Raw genomic sequence first — 22,163 nt, forward strand, 5'->3', positions numbered from 1 at the left:
AATAAAGATTAATATTCTTTTACTACTACAATAATAGTTCTGAGATATAATATTGAACGTACTAATAATTTTATTAAGATATCGTATTTTTTCTCGTCATTTTCGTGTCTCGTTTTGGTGTTGCAACTATGCATATGATTTATACGAAGTCAAATTTTTATAACAATCTACAAAATTTTTTTAAAAATTTGGCCATTAATACTAGTTTGTTATCTGATGAACAATATAATGAGTTGATAAAAATTCAATCCACAAGAACTGGCCAAGAATTTTTAAAATGTGATTGTAAGTCCAAGTGTCAAAATAAAAAGTGTATTTGCCTTAAAAATAACATTTTGTGCTCATCAAAATGTCACTTTTCTACAACATCTTATAATAAGTAAATAGTAGTTTAAGAAAAATATTTATATAATAGTAATAATATAATACATAAAAATTAAATTTTGTCTGTAATATGAATAATAACGTATAATATTTATAAGAATCTTAGTGTAATATAACATATAATAAAATGTTTTGTACTTTGCCTGAAAAAAAAATTGGCATTTTGCATAATGCCTAGGTATTTTATAAAATACCTAGGTTATATGTAAAATAATGTTGAAAATCATGTTTTATTTATATTGCCTAAAATGGGTCGGCAATTAGCATAATGCCTAGGCATTTTGCAAAATACCTGAATTATCCATATTGCCTGTAATATATACAAATCTTATGCATATCTATTTTTATAATCTTAGTTATTCTATAGCTGTAAATAAGAAATTTGTTTTTGCGACCATTTATATCTACGATCTTGAATACTAACAACATGCATATTGACAGAGCTATTTTTTTTGCTTTTTATTTTTTTTTTTATTTAATTTTTATTGCTTAGCTACATTAAAAATAATTTTTAAAATGTAATGATATATTATTTTAAAATATATAGCAATAACCTTATATCTATATACCCAACTTGTAGTTTGCACTTGAAAGAGCGAAGCAGAACATATTTATCATTTATATAGAGAATAAAAGTCTAATTTTACTCTAAATGGTGTTTTTCTAGAAAATTTCGAAATATGTCAAAGAAAAAAAAACATTTATTCTAGAATAAGGACTTGAGAATATTTAGCATATCTAAAATAACCTTGGATTTTATTTTGGATGTGATAATATTTACGATTAAATTCAATAATAACAAGTCAAGGTAACGTCATAATATCAATATGGAGGAAATACGATGTAGCGGAGAATGAGCTATATTCAATTCAAAGACTTAAGTTTGCCAACCTGGAGTTGAGAGAAAATTCATGCACAATTACAATAAACTACTGATATTTAGAAGAACATTAGAAACTCAGAAAGTTGAATATTTATTTCATTTAATTTTTATTATTATCACATATTTTCATATCAAAATATGGTTTACCCTTTTATCATAAATAATAATAAAAAAAATCGAATTTCTTGGAAAATTTTTCTTTTCAAATTAATATTTTTACAAAGTTTTTACATACAATATTGGTATGCTATTTAAATATAGTTTTTATATACATTTTAACGCAATGTTATTTGTTATATAGATTCATTAGCAGCTATTTTGCAGAAATACTTTTATGAGTTATAATTTATTATTTTTCATATTTTAAGTTGAAAAAATATATATATATTTTGTTAAAATAATTATTTGTGATTTGATTTAATCTCAAAATATTACTTTTGATTAGTTTTGAATCTACCATTAATTTATCCAATGAAAGGTACTGTGATTACGGGTTTTAACTGTATCCTTATTTTTCATGTACAATATTATTTTAGTTTGTTTATACATTAAATATTATGTTGACTAAATGCAATTACAATATTTATTATTTCAGTGTATATTGAGTTAACTAAAATAACCATTAACTTTTTATTTGTAACTTACAATCGATATATTTTAATGTATTCCTAATGTTTTAATTATTTCAAAAGGAATGCCAGGGGAAATGTTTATTTTATTTTCAAAAGTTCTTGAAACACAGGAATTCGAAAAATTACAAATCAATTAAAATTATTTTCATTGTTGTTTAATTTTTTAAAAAATTGTTGTACAATAATTTATTCGGACATAATAGTACAAACATTTGAATGTAATTTACAAATAATGGGTGCCTATGTAATACGAGTAGATAAACGTACTGGTACATCTGGAAAATATACAGTATAAGGCATAAAGACTGCAAATCAGCAAATATTATATAATAGACAGTCATCGTACATCTCATCTACGATAACACGAAAAATGAATGATGTTTTTTTAGTCGCAATGAACATTTGATTGGCTATCGTATAGTTTTCGTATTTTTTTCCCCGTACTGTATATTGTAATCTCATGATTATATCAGTATAATATTGCAATAATTTGGATTTTATTTTAAACATACTATATTGAACAAGTACGGTAGATCCATAAAGTATATATTCTTAGATACTACTTGGTTACAAGAATAAGATTTTGTCAGAACGCAACCGAATTATTGCATAGTTTGTACTCGAGTGTGTAGAATAAAGAATATACTTGCTACGTCCGAACAATCATTTGTCAAATTAATTTCATCTATTATTAACGCGCATTGGCTAAAATGGTAATTATTGTTGTTTTTTTTACCGGTGGTGTAGTGTTCATTTCTAAAACTATTCCGTGCACAAAAAGGATTTTTATAAGGAACAAACGATTTCGTATCTAAGTGTCGGTTGTTGCGAAATCGGGGGTTGGTTAATCAAGACAGCCGCCGAATGTGTAATTAATTTATTTTACAACCTCCGACATTTTACTAGCCCCCGGGGTACTGAAGAGAAAAGAAAAAACTACACAAGTTCATTCATTGTCGACAAGGCCGCCCTTGTTCACAAAGATCGTAAAGCACACAAGAAACACTGGTTAACACAGCTCGAATAATTTTTTTTTTCTTAGCCAAGTTGTTGTTTTTTCTTCTTCTTTTATTGCGCAATAAAAAAACCCTTACGAAAAAATAAAAATAAAAATAATAATAATAAAATAAGGCAAATAATAAAAATAAAATTATATCCCACTCTGCGACCGCACAAATTGCTGCTTGCTTTGTAATTCTTATCAATTACATTTATATAATATTAAAAACATTTTGTTTTTCCAGTATTATTCTCATTGCCTTCAGCCATAACGTTTTATTTCATTATATTCACCTGTAAACATGTATAAACAACTCAAATATACATACTCTATGTACAGATGCCGCGACGATTTCGCAATTTGTTTTTAGGGGGAAAAAATGAAAATGACCCCTTCGACTGGTATGCGTTTTTTTCCATCGGAGGGTTACACATACAGTTCGTACGGTATACATTCGATATAAATTATAATTATATTAACCACCGGGGGATTTAAACCCCACATTTAAGTATGTGTGAGTTTATGTATGTTATTTTTTCTACGTTCGCGTATTATGTAGGGTTTACGGTTTACTTTTACAGTCCACTCAATCTGGTTGTACATAGCAGGTGGCTTTTGAACAGGTGAACACCTGCGATCTGAACTTTGCGTGGACAAACATCACGCAACTGTAGAACTATATTAAAATATTGTATACTCACCGCGTGACGAGTTTCCTGACCCTATATGATATAGCCGACGATCCTTCAAAGGTCACAGTCAAAGTGATCGTATGGGCGGTGTTATTATATTCGTATACAAGATATATAAAATATATATATAAATTTATGTATATTTTTTTTCGTGTCGGGTGACATATATTTTTAATTAAACATTTAATAACGTACATTGCGTACAACAAAACTATAAATAAATATACTCGTATAAGTATGTTTAATTTTGTTTATTTATTTTTGTAAAGTATAATAAAAGATTCCACCTCCTCCTCACTCTTTGTAACGTTAATATATTGATTATTGACGTTCTTCGTCTTTTCTCCTCTTTGCATTCTACTTCAACTCAACTGAGAGCTTTACAATTTACGGTAGCCAAACTTATACAGTTACAGTAGCTTAATATTTAACCTAGGCATAGGTAAAATTTAACCTTTACATAGGCGCAATTAGAGTTTTTTTTTTTTGTATCATTTTGATAAATTACTTATTTTTAATTTGTACTTGTAGCTCTTTTGTAAAAAATAAATAAATATTTAGGGGCTAAACAAATATTAGAGAGGTGTTAATCCCCTCTGGCCTCTCTTAATTGTGATTATGTTGATTTAACTACATTTTCGATGTACATATTGTGGTTTGCATATTGTGCATGTTCACATCGGCGTTTGTTTGAAATAAAAATGCTGAACATTTGATTAGTTATTTATTTTATTTTTTTTTTGCTTTTTTTTAATGTTTATTATTTCCATGGCCTTTCAAGACTATTTCACATTCCACTTTAACTGTACAAGTATCTACTATGTTATTCCATAACCCCTATGACGTTAATTTTCAATCAAATAATTATTTTATTTTGAGAAGCAATTTTGACGTTTTTAAATATATATCAGTCAAACATTAATAGATTTATATGAAATCCTTTTTTTTGTTTATGTATTTTATTTTCATCATTTTTTGATCATTGTTTATGTTATAAAGTGATTAAATAATATTATTCGGTAATACAATACATAATATTATTTTATAGTTACGTATTGTTAGTTACAATACGATTGAGGATTTAAATAACACAATAATTTTAGATTTACAAATATATTACGGGTATTATGACCTGTATTGTTAGAAATGTACTCATATCTGAAAAGTTTACCGATATCGTTAGTTAGTATGTAAACTATTATTAGTTGATATTTTTCCCCATATTATGTAACTTACAGTTTGCTATAATATATTATATGCACTTGTATTTGAAATTATATTTTTAATAAGTACCAATTAAATCACTGTTCAAGTATTCACATATTTAAGTGTAATGATAGCACATAATTTTATTCACTCTATTGTAATTGATGAGTATTTATAAACAGACAAAAAACATATCTTACTGAATTATAAAGATGTGATGAATCTAATAGTTGCTGGCTTAATACAGTTGTAAAAATATTACAGCAATTTGTTGTTTAAAATGTTAGCTGTGAAAATACAATACATACAGATTATATTATAATTAGGTAATAGAATTATTTGGAAAATAAATCAATGTACATTTTATCAACACAAAATATTTCATTTTAACTCGTATTTATTTTTTCAGCATCTACAACTATAAGGGTACAAGTCGTCTTATTACTATGTTACAATTTCTATTTTTACAAACCTACAACTGTACATATTTTCTATTATTACAATAATCTAAATTAGAAATTAAAAAATAAATAAATACATCCCGAGTCTGGATAAACAATTTTTGATTAAAATACGTTATTATCCACATAGAAAATTTGTTGATTACAATATTGATATAATAACAAAATATGTTGTATTTTACGTTATATAATACAATAATATTGTAAATGTCAAAATTTTGCTAGTTAATAACATTTCTGATGAAGTGTTAGGGTTCTCGGAGAAAGAAACTGCCGAGTCACGTTAGCGCTTGTTTTGACAAATGATTTCAACAGTTTCTCCATAGGGACGGGGTGAAAAAGACCGTTATAAAACGGAAAGTCTATTAATATATTTATTTATAATTGGACAATCTTTTGACATAGCTGATGTAACAAATAAAATAATATTTCAGTTTGATTACTGATTATTTTAGTATATTTTCTTATCGAGTACTGAAGAATGTATTTAAAATTAAAAAAAAAAAAAACCCATCCTCGTATATGAATATTTATTAATTATTAAAAATTATATTGCACATTTCCGTTCATTCATTACGCTGAAGAAAAGATCACAGTTTTGATTAAAATTATAAATTAAAATTACTTATTTACATGCATATAGGTTACCTATACTGATCATATTTTTTGTACAATTTTAATATCCTAGCTAGAATTATTTACAACAAAATGATTTTCACTTAAGTGCAACGAGACAACAATTTATTGTATAATATTATATTAATGACTTTGTATGAAATGCTTTGGTTACGTCCATAATATGGTCCAAATAAAAATCCATATTGATGGTTCAGAGTAACACTAGTAGCTGATACGTATTGATGTAGGTATACGAATATTTTTTTTAATTTAAATAAATTAAATAGATTTGTTGAATATTCATCATTAACATTTTATATGACATTCACTATAAAATAAGTATGAACAATAATGTTCAGGTAGAAGTAACGGGATTTAAACATTTATTGTTAGTTTTTTAAAAACAACGAAGTTCCTTATAAAAATTAAAATAGCACTGAACGACACATTATCCATATATAATAATTATAACATATTTCTACCGATATTTCATATATAATAACTTAGTATTATAAGATTAACTGATAAAAAAAAAAAAAAAATTATAAAAATTATAAAATAAATCGTTCTCATTTCCATATTATAATCAAAATTTTCATTTTAAATATATTTATATGTTGTAGTTATTACATACCTATTTTTATAATGATTAATATCATGAAAACTTAGAAGTTTGTAATGATAAATTTATATTGTCATTTATAATTTTTTTTTTCTTTTGAATTTAATGAGTATTTTTTTCTTTAAGAATCAGTACAATGAGTTGTTTAATTCAAATAAATATCATTTAAACTGGCTTTACATTTTACAATTTGTAACCAAGATAATTGTAAGTATACGGGCTAATTATTAGGATGGACATCATGTTAGGCGCTACTTGGTAATTTTTCATAATATTAATTTATTATTTATCTTTAATAGATTTGTAAATATTTTGTAAAATAAATAAATTGTATAGTTTTAATTTGATTTTTTACCGTTAAACTTAGAATATTCAAAAAGCTTACATGGACAGTAAGTTTCCGAAAATAGAGAATGTTGCTTTAACTCAAACCGTACAGTTAAAATAAAAATAATAAAATAGTCTCGATATGTCAATCGTAATTTTAGTATTATATCATAGACAAAACCAAAACTTGAATTACGTTGACATAGTTATTACGAACTACTGTTGAAAATGTAGTTTAAACGCAAATACTTTACTATTTCTACTAGATCTCATCATATTTTTGTAATTGCAATACAAAAGAATCATTATTTTAATTTTAAATTGAAGCACGTCTCGGGTTTTTTTTATTCTAAATCGTATTCAGAAATACTTTATGACAAAGCGGGTACATATTTAACATATTTATACAAAGTTATAAACACTAACTTATTATTACAATATTTGTTTCTGAAGTAATTCTGTTAATTTATTCGATAAAAGTATAACCACAGGAGAGTGTGTACTGGCAACAGGATAGTAGCGGCGTCAAAAACAGGCCAGGTAGGGCCATTGACCTTACCTGAAAATGCCTGATCTAATCTTATACATAATAATATAGTAATTTTTCATAAATAGAATTATTTTTAAGTAGTTTTTGTATATTATTAGTATAGTGATATAATCATTTAAAATTATAAAATATATTAATTAGCTCATATTAATTTTTTTGTCCTACCTTATAATCGTTGGCCATTTATTGGCTCTATCTAAAAAAGAATCCTGTCGCCACTACTGGGAAGGAATGTGTTTCAACATACACTGCATCGTTCGGTAATTTATACCTGAGACGATAACAACGGAGCTAATATGTACACGATGGTTGTACATATAATGTATTTTTTATATGCATTTTATTTCTTCTATACGAACGGTTTTCAATTTTATTCGTTTCCTATGTTTCGTGTTCGTCTTACACGACCAGCCGTTTTCATTACCGTGTAACTTGGTCACGTGCAAAAATATTTTCAACTAGGCGAAAGGTGCCTTCTCCTTTTTCACATCCAAGACATTACATTTTATTAAAACGACGTTAGGGCTGCGCGTGCTCCCGCAACGAATGCGTTGGTGGGATCTTATCGACTTGTTACAATATACAAACTGTCATAATATTAAATTATCATTGCCTGTAAGTGAACATCACGCGCATACGTTTTATGTATTATATTATTGTGGTATCTTTAGGAACATAATAAGGGGCATTCATACTTGTGCATAGTTCGAGAAGCTGATCTAAATCTGTACATTAGATTTACTAGACGTATAGTATAATAATTTACCATAATACTATCTATGAAACTACAGTTGGTGGACAGTTCATCACGTAATAGTGGTGATGAAGGGAGGACAGGAGAAGATCAAAACCCATTGAATATATAAGCACCACTGAAAGCATGTGTATGTGGAGAAATATAGAGGGAAAGTGGTAGAGAGATAAAGGATCATGTTGATAATCCGAAACTGTACATAATAATATTGATATCGTGTTGTGTGTGCTGCATACAGCGCGATTAGGGAGTGGCTATTTGAAATATTATATTGAAAACTGTTTTTTATTTATTTTTTTTATTATTTTTTTTTTCTCGCAAATGAAATGAGCACGTTTAGGAAGGGATTATCATTGTATCGCGGCCATTACGACGTCATTCCGTCAATGTTGGGCCGCGAACTTCATACGCTTTTGCTTTTGCCTCTGGTTGCAGAACCACACCCTGACCACGTTCTTCTTCAGATCCAATTTCTCCGCAATGGCCGCGATCTTCTCGCCCGACGGCCTCGGCTGCACCGCGAAGTACGCCTCTAGCGACCGTTTTTCGGGCGCCGCGATGGAAGTGCGTTTTCGTTTCTTCTCACCGGCCGGCAGAACGCTTGGCGCATCCGGGTCCCGGCGTTTGTTCTTCGCCTGCGCCTCCGCCTCCTCTAGCCACGCCTGCAATATGGGCTTCAGCGCGATCATGTTGTTGTGCGACAGCGTCAGTGACTCGAACCGGCATATGGTGCTCTGGGACAGCGCGCCAACGCCCGGTAGTTTGAGGTTGGCCAGCGCCTTGCCCACGTCTGCCTGCGTCACGCCCAGCTTGATCCGTCGCTGCTTAAAGCGCTCCGCGAAGGCCTCTAGCTCTCGTGGGTCCGTGTCCGTATCCGGGTGTTGCAGCCCGGTGCCGCCACCCGCACTGATCATGCCGGCTGCCGCGGCCGCGGCCGCAGCCGCCGCGTGATGGTGGTGATGATGATGATGATGATGCGGGTGCCCATTCGGCCCGGCGCCCGAGTGTGGATGATGGTGATGGTGGCCACTCATCATGCCCGCACCGTACACGCTGGGGTGCAGCGGACCGTGGCCGGACCCGTCTGACATTGGGGTCAGTGTAGTCATCGTCGACGACGATATTGGTTCTAGGAGGTCAAGACCGTCCATTCCGGGATGCATCTGAGAACAAATAATATCGGTAAGTTTATAAGGCGTTATTGGCAGTGAGTTCAATCAAAAGTTGTTAACTTTCTAATGCAGTTGTTCTCAATTAGAGTTAAACCATCTGGCTGAGAATTAAATTGGACCGGAGCTTTAATTTTTTTTTTTTTTTGAGGAGGGGCGAATGACATTACCCATGGGTTCTGACAAGACAAAAATATATCTAATATTTGTAAATGCCTGCATAGCTAAAAATTATGATTAATACAAATATTCTTCTCACTATATCACCATTTACGACTGAAGACTTAAATATAGTTGGTGACTTGGAATGATTGTTTTTAGTTTGTACTTGTAACTTATAAAAAATGTTTTATGTTTAATCCAATTGAAAATATAATATTGATTTTGAATACTTATGTAAATAATATAATAATAACATAATCGGTTTTTGTACAGTTGGTTTAACTATCCAGAAAGTAATGCATTTAATTTTATCGGCTCGTAGAAAATGTTATGTTCATATTTTTATTCGTATAGGAACTTATGAACTAATATACTTTTTTTTCATGTACGAACTTACATATACAACTGCTAACCAGCTATTTTCATTTGGGAAATTACCAAAGCCCTCTTTTTTGTATTAGCTTATGAAGAAAAAAAAATATTTTAATGATTCTTTTTTATTGTACACATATTTTTGTATTAATATCAATCCATATTTTCTCAACAAATACAAAATAAAGTGATTTATTTGATTTTATTTTTAAAGACCATCTTTTAACATATTTCTTTATGAAAATTATTGATATCAATTTAATTATAAGTTATTTAAATTAAATATTACATTTGATTTTAGAACTTTATAAGATAAGTGAATTTAATTTAATTAGTTTCATAATCTTGTTCAACTTTGGCTGCAGGCTTAATATTTCTACTTTGAAGACAACCGCGGACCATCTATTGGGAACCACTGCGCCCTAATAATCTAATATTCTGATCGATTTAAACATTTTGTGATCACCAAAAAAATTATGTATGTAGATATGGTTCTCGGGTTATCATGTATTTATCATATCAATGTTTTTCACGGAAACTCCTCGAAAATGTTTTTAGCATTTAAAAAGCTATGAAGTTTTAAAATCGTTGATACTTTACATGTATTTTAAAATCGTATGGGAACTTTATTGCAACAAACCTTATAATAAGGGCCCTTAACTTTATGCATTTATGTATATTTTTTTGCATATTTAATTGTTTTTTACATAATTATGAATCAGCTAATATTAATTTACTCAACTTGTATTTAAAGTGCAATTATTTTAATAAATTTCAGTAGCATTTAAAAGTCTATGATTTGATGTTGCGTGACATTATTTTTCCATGGTAATATTTGAGCAACCATATTGGTTCTTGCCACATTCGTACACCTCAATAATAACACAAAAATGACAAACAATTTGTGAAAGAATACATGTACTACGAGAAAAAATGTTGAGCTACCATGATAATGTGTACTGATGTTTAACGGGACCCCTAGACCCCCAAAATTGCAGGGCACGTTCAGCACCGCATTTGTACTAATCCTGTTATTTTCATCAATTGTTCACCCATATTCAGCGAAATTAATTTGTTTTTAGATTGATGATAGGGAGGGGTTATCGTCTTGGAAATAATGGCACCGCAGTAACTTCACGCGATTGTATTTGCGTCAGTGTATTATAATATTATAAGCGTTATATATGTTCTGGGAAAACCAAAGGCGTATACATGGAATTTGCATAAAAAAATAAATAAACAAAAACATGGACGTGATGAGATTGCCGAATAAATAAAAACGCAAAGCAAATGTGGCGGCGGCGGAAGCAGTAGTATATGCACGGACATACACAAATAGGATCTGTAAAAGTGCGGGAATTTGAATTTTATGCACGAGGACGCGAGAATGAAAAGAAAACTCTCAAACGTCAGATACGTATACATAAATATATATATGTGTATATCAACTGTGCGTAACCTTCACAAAGGGTAGGTGCAAGAGTAGATTCACCACGCATGGATTCGTCGGGGAAAAATTGTCACAGTCGAGTATATATTTATATGTACATACCTATACGTACACACATATGCATGTACTTCCGTCCCGATCTATATGTGCGTGACATGCTATTGTTTATATGTAAATAGTTATACTGTACGGTACTTGTACTGGATACATGGGGTCGTGTGTGTCGCACGCGTATATACACACATATGCGTGTACATGTATATATTTATGTTTATAGATTAGAGTCGTCGGCGAGAGATAGCTCGGTGGCGGCAACGGAAAACGGAGGGTGAATACTGTGGTGAGGGGTTCGAAAGGGATGAAACAGCAAACGCAATCGAATGAATAATTGATTTGGATTGTTATTATACACGCACACACATGCACACTTGCGAGTGCGCCCTTATTCCGGCACGCTCACTCACCCATTGTCACATACACACATATACACACGTGAACACGGCCCTTGTCATCGTCGTCGTTTACCCCTTTCGATTGGTTATACAACGGCGAGGAGTATATTATTATGATTATTATTATTATTATTTTATACACACACTCGATGCGCGTTTCGGTAATGAGGTAATCGCCAAGTATACACACACGCACACACGGCTATATATGCGTGTGCTATTTCCCCGCTGTCGACCGGTTAGTCACAGCAGTGCAGTTCCCGCGCGACGTATATTTCATCATTAACTCGCTCTCTCTCTCTTTCGCCTCTCCCTCTTGTGTATACCGTTGTACAGTACCCTTCGTCTGTTGTAGTACACGCACGCGTAAACACCTATACGCATTTTCCACTGTCGCGGGGATGAAAGAGATAGGATGATCGTGTGAGAATGAAGAGGAATGGGATGAATGGGAAAGAGAGAGAAGGAGATTTGCGTGTCGCGGACGAGAATTCCGCTGGGAACGTAAGTCCATGCGTTTTTTGGAGGGCGGCGCTGTAAGTCTATATACGTACACACGGGCGGAAGTTAATGGATCGACAACTTTGACGAAGTGCCGCAGAGGAAAAATGTTTCCTTGCAAGGGATGATTCTCAACAGCGATGGTCGTGTTATCTGCCCTTTCGCAACTCGAACAAAATAATACAGGTATACTCGCACAATACCTCTATGATATAAAATAAATTTGACGCCTGAAATAATTTGTAGGTATGAGATAGAATGTAAGTGAAATTATCGTTTTCGTCCGTATTGATGATTTTCTGTCGAATGGAAAATGTCCAGTCGATCGACTCGCCCCATACAAGGGGGAGGAAAAATGATTAACGAATTTTGCGTTTGACTCACTACCTACTAAAAACAATATAATATGTTGTTATTATATTTTGTAAAATCAAACACATACGAGCTATACACAGTGGTAGTATAAAAACTGTTACGATTTTCATAATCAGATAGGATCTATAGAAAGCTTCAAGCTAATCGAATTTCATCGTAAAACGATTTGTTTTTTTCAAAAATAATTAAGCGTACGATTGAATATTTTATTGACTATTTTTCAAAGTGATTAATGAAATAAGGATCAAAAATAATTGAGAAAAAATAACATTTTAACCATCCTGGGATCTTCAACTGAAGCATATGTACATAATCTTGTGTACATAAGAAAATAAGTATGTATAAATGACAGTAAATCATGTGTTACTAAACTAACAAGAGTTATGATGATAAATAAATAATTAACTGAACTTACTGTTGATTATTAGTTAAAAAAAGTTAACTAAAGCTATTCAATATAACTAAAAACATACAATAACATTTGTACAAAATAATATAATATTTTAAGCTACTAAACGAGACAATTCAAATTGAAATTTATACTCATTTTATTCGTTTAAATTAAAATTAGAAAAATATATTTAGTGGTTTTGATTAACAAAATACTAATAAAGTGATACTAAAATATGTGTTATGGATACATCTAAACAATAATTTTTTTCCTACATGTACTGTAATTTTCAGTAATTTTGTAATTTATTATTGATAAGGATTAAATAAAATAACTATTTTTACACGTTTAATGTATGAGAACAGGTTGTGATATTAAAAAAACTGCAAACAACTTTAAAGAAGAATTAAAACAATTTTCATTTGATTTTATTAAAATCCACATGAGTCAACATATGTTACATCAAACTAAAATTCAGAGATTTTTGAATAATCAGTATATTTAATTATACGAGTAAACTGTATAGAGTTGTTGAAAGATACCAATAAAATGTATTGGTGTCTTATTTAATAACTTATATTAAAATATTATGATAATAAATTATTTTACAAGCTGCAGAAGATGAATTTTTGTGTGTTTATGATATATAGTAATTATGTGCATGTGCTTCAGTACAATTTTTTATGAACTTTTTTTATTAGAAATTGATATTGTAAATGAGCAGTTTTTCGTAGTTTACGATATTAAAACAACAAATGTTTTCAACACTATTATATCTTAACCATAGTCTATTGCGTTAAATGTAAGTATTTACCTGGTGACCCCGATGATTTGTTTGGCTACCTGAATGCCCACCGGCCATTCCGTGATGGTGGTGGTATGACGACATTACGTCGTGCTTGAGCTGAGTGAGTGGTCCAGGTGATCCAGTGGATCCAGGCCCCAGTGATCCATTGCCTTGGCCACCACCATTGCCGTTACCGGGTCCCGGTGATTGATGATTATGATGGTGGTGGTGTTTGCCCATGTCCACTGCAGCGAGCACTTCAGCTCTACTAAGCAGACCGTCATTGAGACCACCAAACAAGTCACCCTGTGGAAAAGGAAATATTTTCAAAAGTTAATTTCGCATGGTTATTTTAATTGTAATTGTTAAAATCTTAAAGTACGTGATTCCCTCTTAATGTACATTGATAATTATTTGAGCGAAAACTTCTTTGACGCAGACAATTCAGAGACACGACAGTTAATGAATAGAATCTTTAACCCCTGTCCTAAACGGTTACGTTTTCTCATTATTCGTGGAATAAATGCACTGTACGTAAAGGCTTTCGCGTTAAGAGAAAATTTACAGTGGACTTATGATGCCCAAGTTAAGAAGTATGACGTTTACTGAAGACGTCAACGAGCGAATATGTACAGGGTTTACTCACCGGGATGTTTTTTTTTGGGGGGTGTGCGACAAGTACTGTTAGACTTTAGACATGAGTCGTCAATTATTTATGAGCTTCCCATTACTCTCGTACTTTTTTATACGGTCATTGAAAAAAAAAGGGGAAAAAAGTATGGTGTGGAATGAAATCATTTATTTGGATACCACGAAAGAGAGATTTTAATTACAATAATGAATAAAAATATGTACACATTTATGATATAAGATCTTATAATGAGGGAAAATAATAAATTGTTTTTGTATATTATATTATTTGATGGTATGAGAAAAGTAAAGAGCAAACAGCATTTTTCTCTCTCTGATTTTGAGAAGATAAACAACCTTTTATTTGGCTTTTTTGTATTAAGTATTTTGATAAGATGCAAACTACCAGTTGTTAAATATTGAATTTCTAAATGAAAAATTTTTAAGTATAAATTTTGAAATTTGCACTCCATAAAATACAATTTTTTGCCAAAATAAATTATTTGTAATAATTATTGTACTTTCAATTTTATATCTTATAAATAACATGTATAATATATAAATTCTAAGTTATAATTTTAGTCTATGAGCAATTATTCAAATATTCCAGTTATTAAATACTCAATAAGTATTAATATACTTATTTATGTTTGAGAAATCGTATACAGTAATTTTCATTATTAAATAGTCCGTAAAATAACTACTGTAATAGTATAATATATAATTCGAAAAACAACGAATACTTCACTAGATACCTCGAAATCTTGTGTTCGTTGTACTATAAAGTTTATCTTTTATCATTATTTAAATTACTAGTAATGATAATCACAATTATAATTTACAAATAAGTCTTCTTTAATAAATTTTCTTTCATAAAAATTATTATAACGGTCATGGTTATCTTTATTATACCGTCTTATATATTTTCAGTGTAAAAATAAATAAGTAATAATTATAAATCGAATGTGTATTTAAAAATTAAATATTAATTATTATTTATGATACTTCCAATAAAAATATTATATTTATAATAAATACATTATAATCCCATATAAATATCCGAGAAATGGGATACCTTTACTACCTCAATGAAATTATAAAAGGGCTAATGTTTCTCTACCCACTACTAGGACAATATTGTGTGGCATGTGAATACTTTTTTAAAAATTAAATGCGAATAATAATTTACACTACACGTCAGATGCCATTTAACTGTAGTTATAAATGGCATAAATTAATCGCTGAAATATATTCCCTTTAGAGCTATTTCGACCAACGAAATTATAATTATAATTACTCTTGGTCCTACGACGGCCGATATTTCTTAAAATAGTTCATTATACAAAACATTAATTTTAATAATAAAACGTGAGGCTTATCATAACTAATCAATTACAATTATAATATTTTTACATAAAATGCACATGTGTTTTAAATGCAGTAATTAATAATGAATAATTTTACGAAATTTAGATTCATCAGTTTATTGTTATTTTAATTTTAAATTTGTTATTTAATATTTAAGTTTATTATGTTATACATCAGGTATGGAAGATTTTTTATACATATACTGAGGATATATTTTTTTGTCATTCGTGTATTGATTGAGTTGTATCACCCATTTTTAAGTGTAGTACATGAACTACTGGTTTGTAGAAAGTAAAGAGTACGTTTTCAGCTTTTCACTTTTACTTTTATTATTTATACGGAACACATTAAACTCTGTCTCAATGTATTTTGTCCTATGGTCAGGACTAAAAATTAGTATTATTATTAGTATTAGAGATCGTGTCCATAAAATCAAGAATATAATGTGATAACAGAAAGTTATCACATATTTAAGTTCATTAAAAACAAGTTATGAAAATCAATTATGAAATAAAATGGTAATTACTAATCTAAATTGTTTGAAACTAATACATTTCTCATGACAGTAATACAATACTCAAAAAATATCTATATACTTTTACTGCATATTAATACTATTGCTATTTTTATTAAGTATAATTCTTCTATTATTACTATATCTGTTTATTGAAATACATTTCATATGTGTACTATTCGGATACAACTGAATTTTATTTTGTTTTTTATTATCACAATGCAGTCAGTTAATTATTGGTGATATTTAATTTAAAATTCATATACAACTATACTGTATACTGTATGTATTCATCATTTTTTGACAACAGTTTCATTTTTAACTGTTAAGATATCGACAAAGATATTTTGGTCCTTGAAAAATTTAATAAATGCTTCTTTTACACTTCTAAATCTATTACTAAGACTATATACGTTCTATAATAAGTATCATTTAAATTTAAACAGTATTTGTGCAATAGTTTATGATATTTATAATTCTTATCCAAAAATATCATAGTTTACTAATGTATAAACTAAAATCTGCAATATAGAATATTACCTAAAAAAATAGACTATACCCTACGGGAATAATTTGAAAATGAACAAGTATTGCCGTAATTATGAACCATTATTTCCTGATATTTACAAACTGAAGTTCTAAAGTCTTTTAAATGCGTTTTTAAACCTGATTTAGGAGCTTGAACAAGAAGTTTCTATAGAAGTTCCCTCGACGCTTCTTTATGATACAACTTTATAAGTAATTTTGGTTCTTATCGGGTTATCAGTTATTTTGATATTCCTGTGGTAATTTATGTATAAAATTTATTTTAGTTTTAATTTCTCTATCATTATAAGGTTTATGTTCAAAAATTAACAGCCATACATTTACAGTTACCAGTGGCTTCATCATAATTATTAACAGATTTTAAGATTTAATTTTTCTTAACTTGCTGTACGTATAAAATTATTTATTTTATAATTATTTAACAATTTACTTAAATTATTTATATTATAGTTTTAAGACATAAGCAATATACTTATAGATATGTCTAGTGTGTTATATTTATAAATTATAAATATTTTTCATGTTTAAATTTATTAAATTTATTGTACCTACACATTTTACAACTTTATAAAGACATTCGGTTAATTAAGAACCAATATTTTTTTAAATTATTTCAGTATTGAAATCACACAATTTATTATCAACAATTTATATAAACGTTAAGCATGGCAAGTGCATTATGATTTATAATGAATATGGATTTATGATTTAAATTGTAATTTTTGGTCAATGGAATACGGAAAGGTATCATAGATTTTAAAATCTGTAAAGCAATCGATTTTATCGGGTTATAATTTATGAAATAACTTTAATATTTTCTAAGAATAACTAATATATCATTATAAATAATGAAATTTTTTTATTTTCACTTCATTGTAAAATTATAAATACAATGTAAAATTAGTATAATTTTAGAATCTGACTGTATGTACGATATTTTGTGAAAAAACAAAAATACTTTATTTTGAAATAAAATGTATTTTTTCATCATTTAAGATTATAGATAATGGTAAATGAATCTCATGGTTTTGTTTTTTGCCTTCGACATGTTTAATTTAGGAGGTTTGCAAAGCAGTAAAAAGCTTTTAAAAAGGGCTTAACTTAAAAAAAAACCCTCTTTGCGTCATGATAAAGTTTGTAGATTTTGTATAACCATAATATAAAAACGTAAAAATAAATAAAAACTCCGAAAAATACGAGATGATAAAATTAAAAACAAATAAAGAAAAACATATTCCACAGTCACGGAATCTCCCCGGTTTTCCTACAAAATAAAAAATTTAAATGTTACTAATATTTTGTTTTGCCCGATTTAATTTACAGTATGTAAACGCTAACTGAGAATACTCAAAATCATTATATTATATATAATACAATTACATTTCAAACTATCAAAAGTTATTAGATGCTGAATTATAATACAGTTTTTTTAAAAATACGATTGCACGTCTAAATTTTTCAAAATTATTTCCATATGCCTCAAATAATAAAATCATTACATTTAGTTTTAATTTAATAAAAATGAACAATCAAAATATGAGAACTATTTATTATAATACACAAGATGACTGAATGAGAGGTTAATTCAGAGTCAGTTTATCGTTTATAACAATTAACGTTCACGAGCACTGGCGACCAAGACGATAAATATTTCATGTGTTAACCCTTGTTGTTGGAACGTCAAGAGCGTATTAATATTTGCCAGTTAGCCCCTTGTTCGCACCACGAGATGGTTTCCACTTGCTATCGGTGCGTAGGTGGAACGAGAAGTGTGTGGCGTGTTATCATAAATCGTCACGTATACAAGGTAAACCGCAACAACCTAGACATTTCGGATTATCAGAGAGAGTCGTTAATATAATATGTTACCCGAACATACAAACACACACACACACACGCACGCGCTATGGTTATAACCCGCCCATGGTTATAATCGACAAACGTTGGTGTTTCTTTAGATGTCTGACGATAAACGTGGTTATATTCTCTCCATGGCCGTTCGCGCTATATGCATGCAAAATCGTGTTCACGATGACATGGCTGATAATGTTTTTGGTTTTCGGTATAGGCAGTAAAAAACGGCAGTATAGGATTATTTAAAATAATTCTTCGTTTAGACATGTACATAATGTATTGTCAATCGACATTGATTGGATTAGATGTGCGGAAAAACAGTGTTATAGTATTGAGTAAAAGCGTTGTGACGGTGGGGGGGGCTTCATGAAATATTTATGACGTACTGGATCGCTTTTTTTTTTTACCTTCCACCTCGATTTCGGAGAAAGAGTTTTATAAACAAACGCACATCGTCAACTCGTTTTTGAATATATACAAATATACGATAAAATAGGTACTGTCAACACTTGTGGGTTCAATGTCCTTATTGATACGAATGCATTACGTCGGAGGATTATAGGAAAAGAGAATATTATATTTATAATCAAAAATAGTTACTTACATATTGATAAACTATAAGTTCCAGATATTATATCATATTCATATATAGTATTCACGCATAAATATATCTTTATGGTATTGTAATGCTATTACATATTAATCCATTTAAAATTTTTTTCTCTATTTGAAGAAATTTTATGGGTAAAAGAATAATTTTTGATCATTTTTTATTACAAAATAACTAAATAATTATTCTTAAAATATTTTTAACGTACTCATAGTTATACAATGTTTTACGGTTAAAAAAACAGAATTCTTTATCGGTTCTTCACAGAAAAAAACATTAATACTATCGTTTAGTGACAGCTTTCATTTTTGTATATTGTTTTATTCATCTTTGTTCGATACAAAAATAGTTTAGAAAAACGTGAAATTATAACTAAAATAAGTATTTTATGTCTACAATAAATCCTATGAGTACGATGAGTACGATTGAATGTTGTTACTTGTAAAATTATTTTTTCCGCTCTATGATATCATAAAATATTTTCCTCTGTAAAAACCATAGTATGCCGTTTAAGTATGACATTAAATTAATGTATCATATAACCAGGGTTTATTCTTAAGCGCAGTTTGGCTTATTTTGCGTACTCGGAAAAGGTAGATGCGCACTTGATAATAAACTTTTGCGTAATTGATTTTTAATTCAATGTTGTTTAGTGTTATTTTATACATTACATTATGATTTATAAACAAAGTAAAAAGAAAATTTATTAAAAAATTTAAAAAAAAATACTTTGAACACGAATGTAAATTATTTTATATATTTTAAATACATTATATTTTAAATTACTTCACATAGAAGCTACAAATTTTATCATTTTTAACTATAATTTGACAGTATATTTTGAAATCATAGTTCTATTTTGATAGGCTTATTTAAACAAAATGCGTATTTGATAAAAATCCTTAGAATAATCCCTGCATATAACTAATATACATGTTGCATTGTCGGTATCATTATTATTTTAAAATCAGTCTTCGGTGAACACACACACATATATTGGTATAGTAGATACGTTAGATACGTTAAGTTCGTGAATACGGATTGGGTCGATATAGGTATATGTTTATATATATATATATATATATATATTCGGTCAAATTTCGTGTAAAGAAATCCCAAGAGGAGATTTATGAATCCGACTTTGTGTAATCGGACTAGCGAATGTGAATCGCACGGCGTGCTATTTAGACATCATCTCCGGTTTGCTCTATTTGGAAGCTTCCCAAAGCGTTTTCCTTTGCAGGCATTACGCCATCGGAGAAATTCTGCCTCACGTATCTGGGATAGTAGTTAGCGGGTCGGGTAGAATAAAGGGCGCAGATACTACCGGGAGCTCATTTATTATTTAACGGAGCCGCGAACGGGACGGTTTTAAGGCCGCTTGTGTGTTCTCTTCCCCAGCCGTCGCTCGACCCACCGAATAAAGTCCTTTTAATTCCTGTTCTCGAAGCCACTTTGCGACGACGAAAACCAAAAAGCCTTGCATTTTACTGATGATTTTTAGTTTATAGTCTTCGTCCTCCCTCATTTTTACTCCCGAGAGTTTCGTTCTCACTCGAGGGACTTTTTTTTTTAATGTGTCGGCTAAATTGTTTCGTCCTTGGCAAAAATGGAAGAATTAAAAAGATAAAAATACAAATAAAAAAAAAAAAGTAGAGAAAAAAAACGACACCCTCAACTGAGCGAAGAAAGAAAAATACGGTTCTTATTAATGTTCTCTTTAATACAATACTGTCTGCAACGTTTAGGACCGCTTTTAACGAAAATAAAAAAAACTTTTTTAACAAGTGCTAAGTCGATTATATAAGCCTCGCTTTCCTTGACAACTGAAATAATAAAGCTCACCTAACAAATCTTGACAAGCAGGTGGATGTATAAAACTGTAATTAGAAAATATGACATAACTTGATTGTAATGTACATGTATTGTTGATAAATTGATTTCTATATTGTTATTAAAAGATACTTTTTTAACTTTTCTAAAATAATAAAATAGTTATCTATCCTTAAAGCAACAACTAATAAACTGCATAATACGGTAAGTATACGATTAATTTATTATTTAGCAAGTTTATCATTGCACTTTGATAAATATATTTTACACGAAATTTCGTAAAAATACAAAAAATTCATAAAAAAAACATACATTGTGCCGTGGAGACCAAGTGTTGCACATGAATGAGGATGCATCCTCCAGAATCCGGCTCTGAAAATATATGAAAATCAAAGTTAGATATATAGAAATACTTCAAAAAACTTCATTTTTGTGGACACAAGTAAATATTTTTTATTCGGGTATATTGTATTTTTATTTTATAAATTATTCATGACAAATTCACAAAATCCCAGATTTGTTTGGACATTATGAACGGATATTGGTATAATTATTATTTTCAATTAAACTAACATGTTGAAAAATAAAATAAATATTTTATTCCTAAAAGTTATTTTACATATGTATATATATAGGTGTGGTGATGTCAAATGTGTAAATAAAAAAAACTAAATGTCATTTGAGTATAAAACGATTAAATATGCGTTTTCCAATTTAAACATTTTTTTTTTTTACATTGAAGTAGTACTTGCTCTACTCGTTCATTACATCCATCTAAATAGAAATTCCAATACCGTTGCAATTAATTTTCATTGCAAAAATTAATAATACAAAAGTTGTAGTATGACTGTTGTAGTATACGAGTTTCGTATAGGATTATATTACAAACCTATAGAAAACTCGTATAAACATATTGCAATATGATAATACATTTTTATCTCTATAATATATTTATTGGGAACAGATAAAACAGCTCAAATAAGGCCTTTGCGCGTCCGCGCAAACCGGACAGTAATGTAT

At 29.5% G+C, this 22,163-nt stretch overlaps 1 protein-coding gene across 1 annotated transcript in view; it reads right to left on the minus strand.

Moving 5' to 3' along the window:
- Window positions 1-6,621: 6,621 nt before the first annotated feature.
- Window positions 6,622-22,163, minus strand: part of LOC112683017 (inhibitory POU protein) — a 45,775-nt gene continuing 30,233 nt past the window's right edge. Inside the window, exons 2-4 of the mRNA XM_025553853.1 lie at window positions 21,456-21,515; window positions 13,816-14,094; window positions 6,622-9,292 (exon numbers count right to left, since the gene is read on the minus strand). Of these exons, the coding sequence (XP_025409638.1) occupies window positions 8,513-9,292; window positions 13,816-14,094; window positions 21,456-21,515 (1,119 nt within the window). The 3' untranslated portion in view covers window positions 6,622-8,512. The remainder of the gene's footprint in view (window positions 9,293-13,815; window positions 14,095-21,455; window positions 21,516-22,163) is intronic.

The sequence above is a fragment of the Sipha flava genome, unplaced genomic scaffold, assembly GCF_003268045.1.
Source record: "Sipha flava isolate LNK unplaced genomic scaffold, YSA_version1 217_pilon_pilon, whole genome shotgun sequence".
Taxonomy (NCBI): domain Eukaryota; kingdom Metazoa; phylum Arthropoda; class Insecta; order Hemiptera; family Aphididae; genus Sipha; species Sipha flava.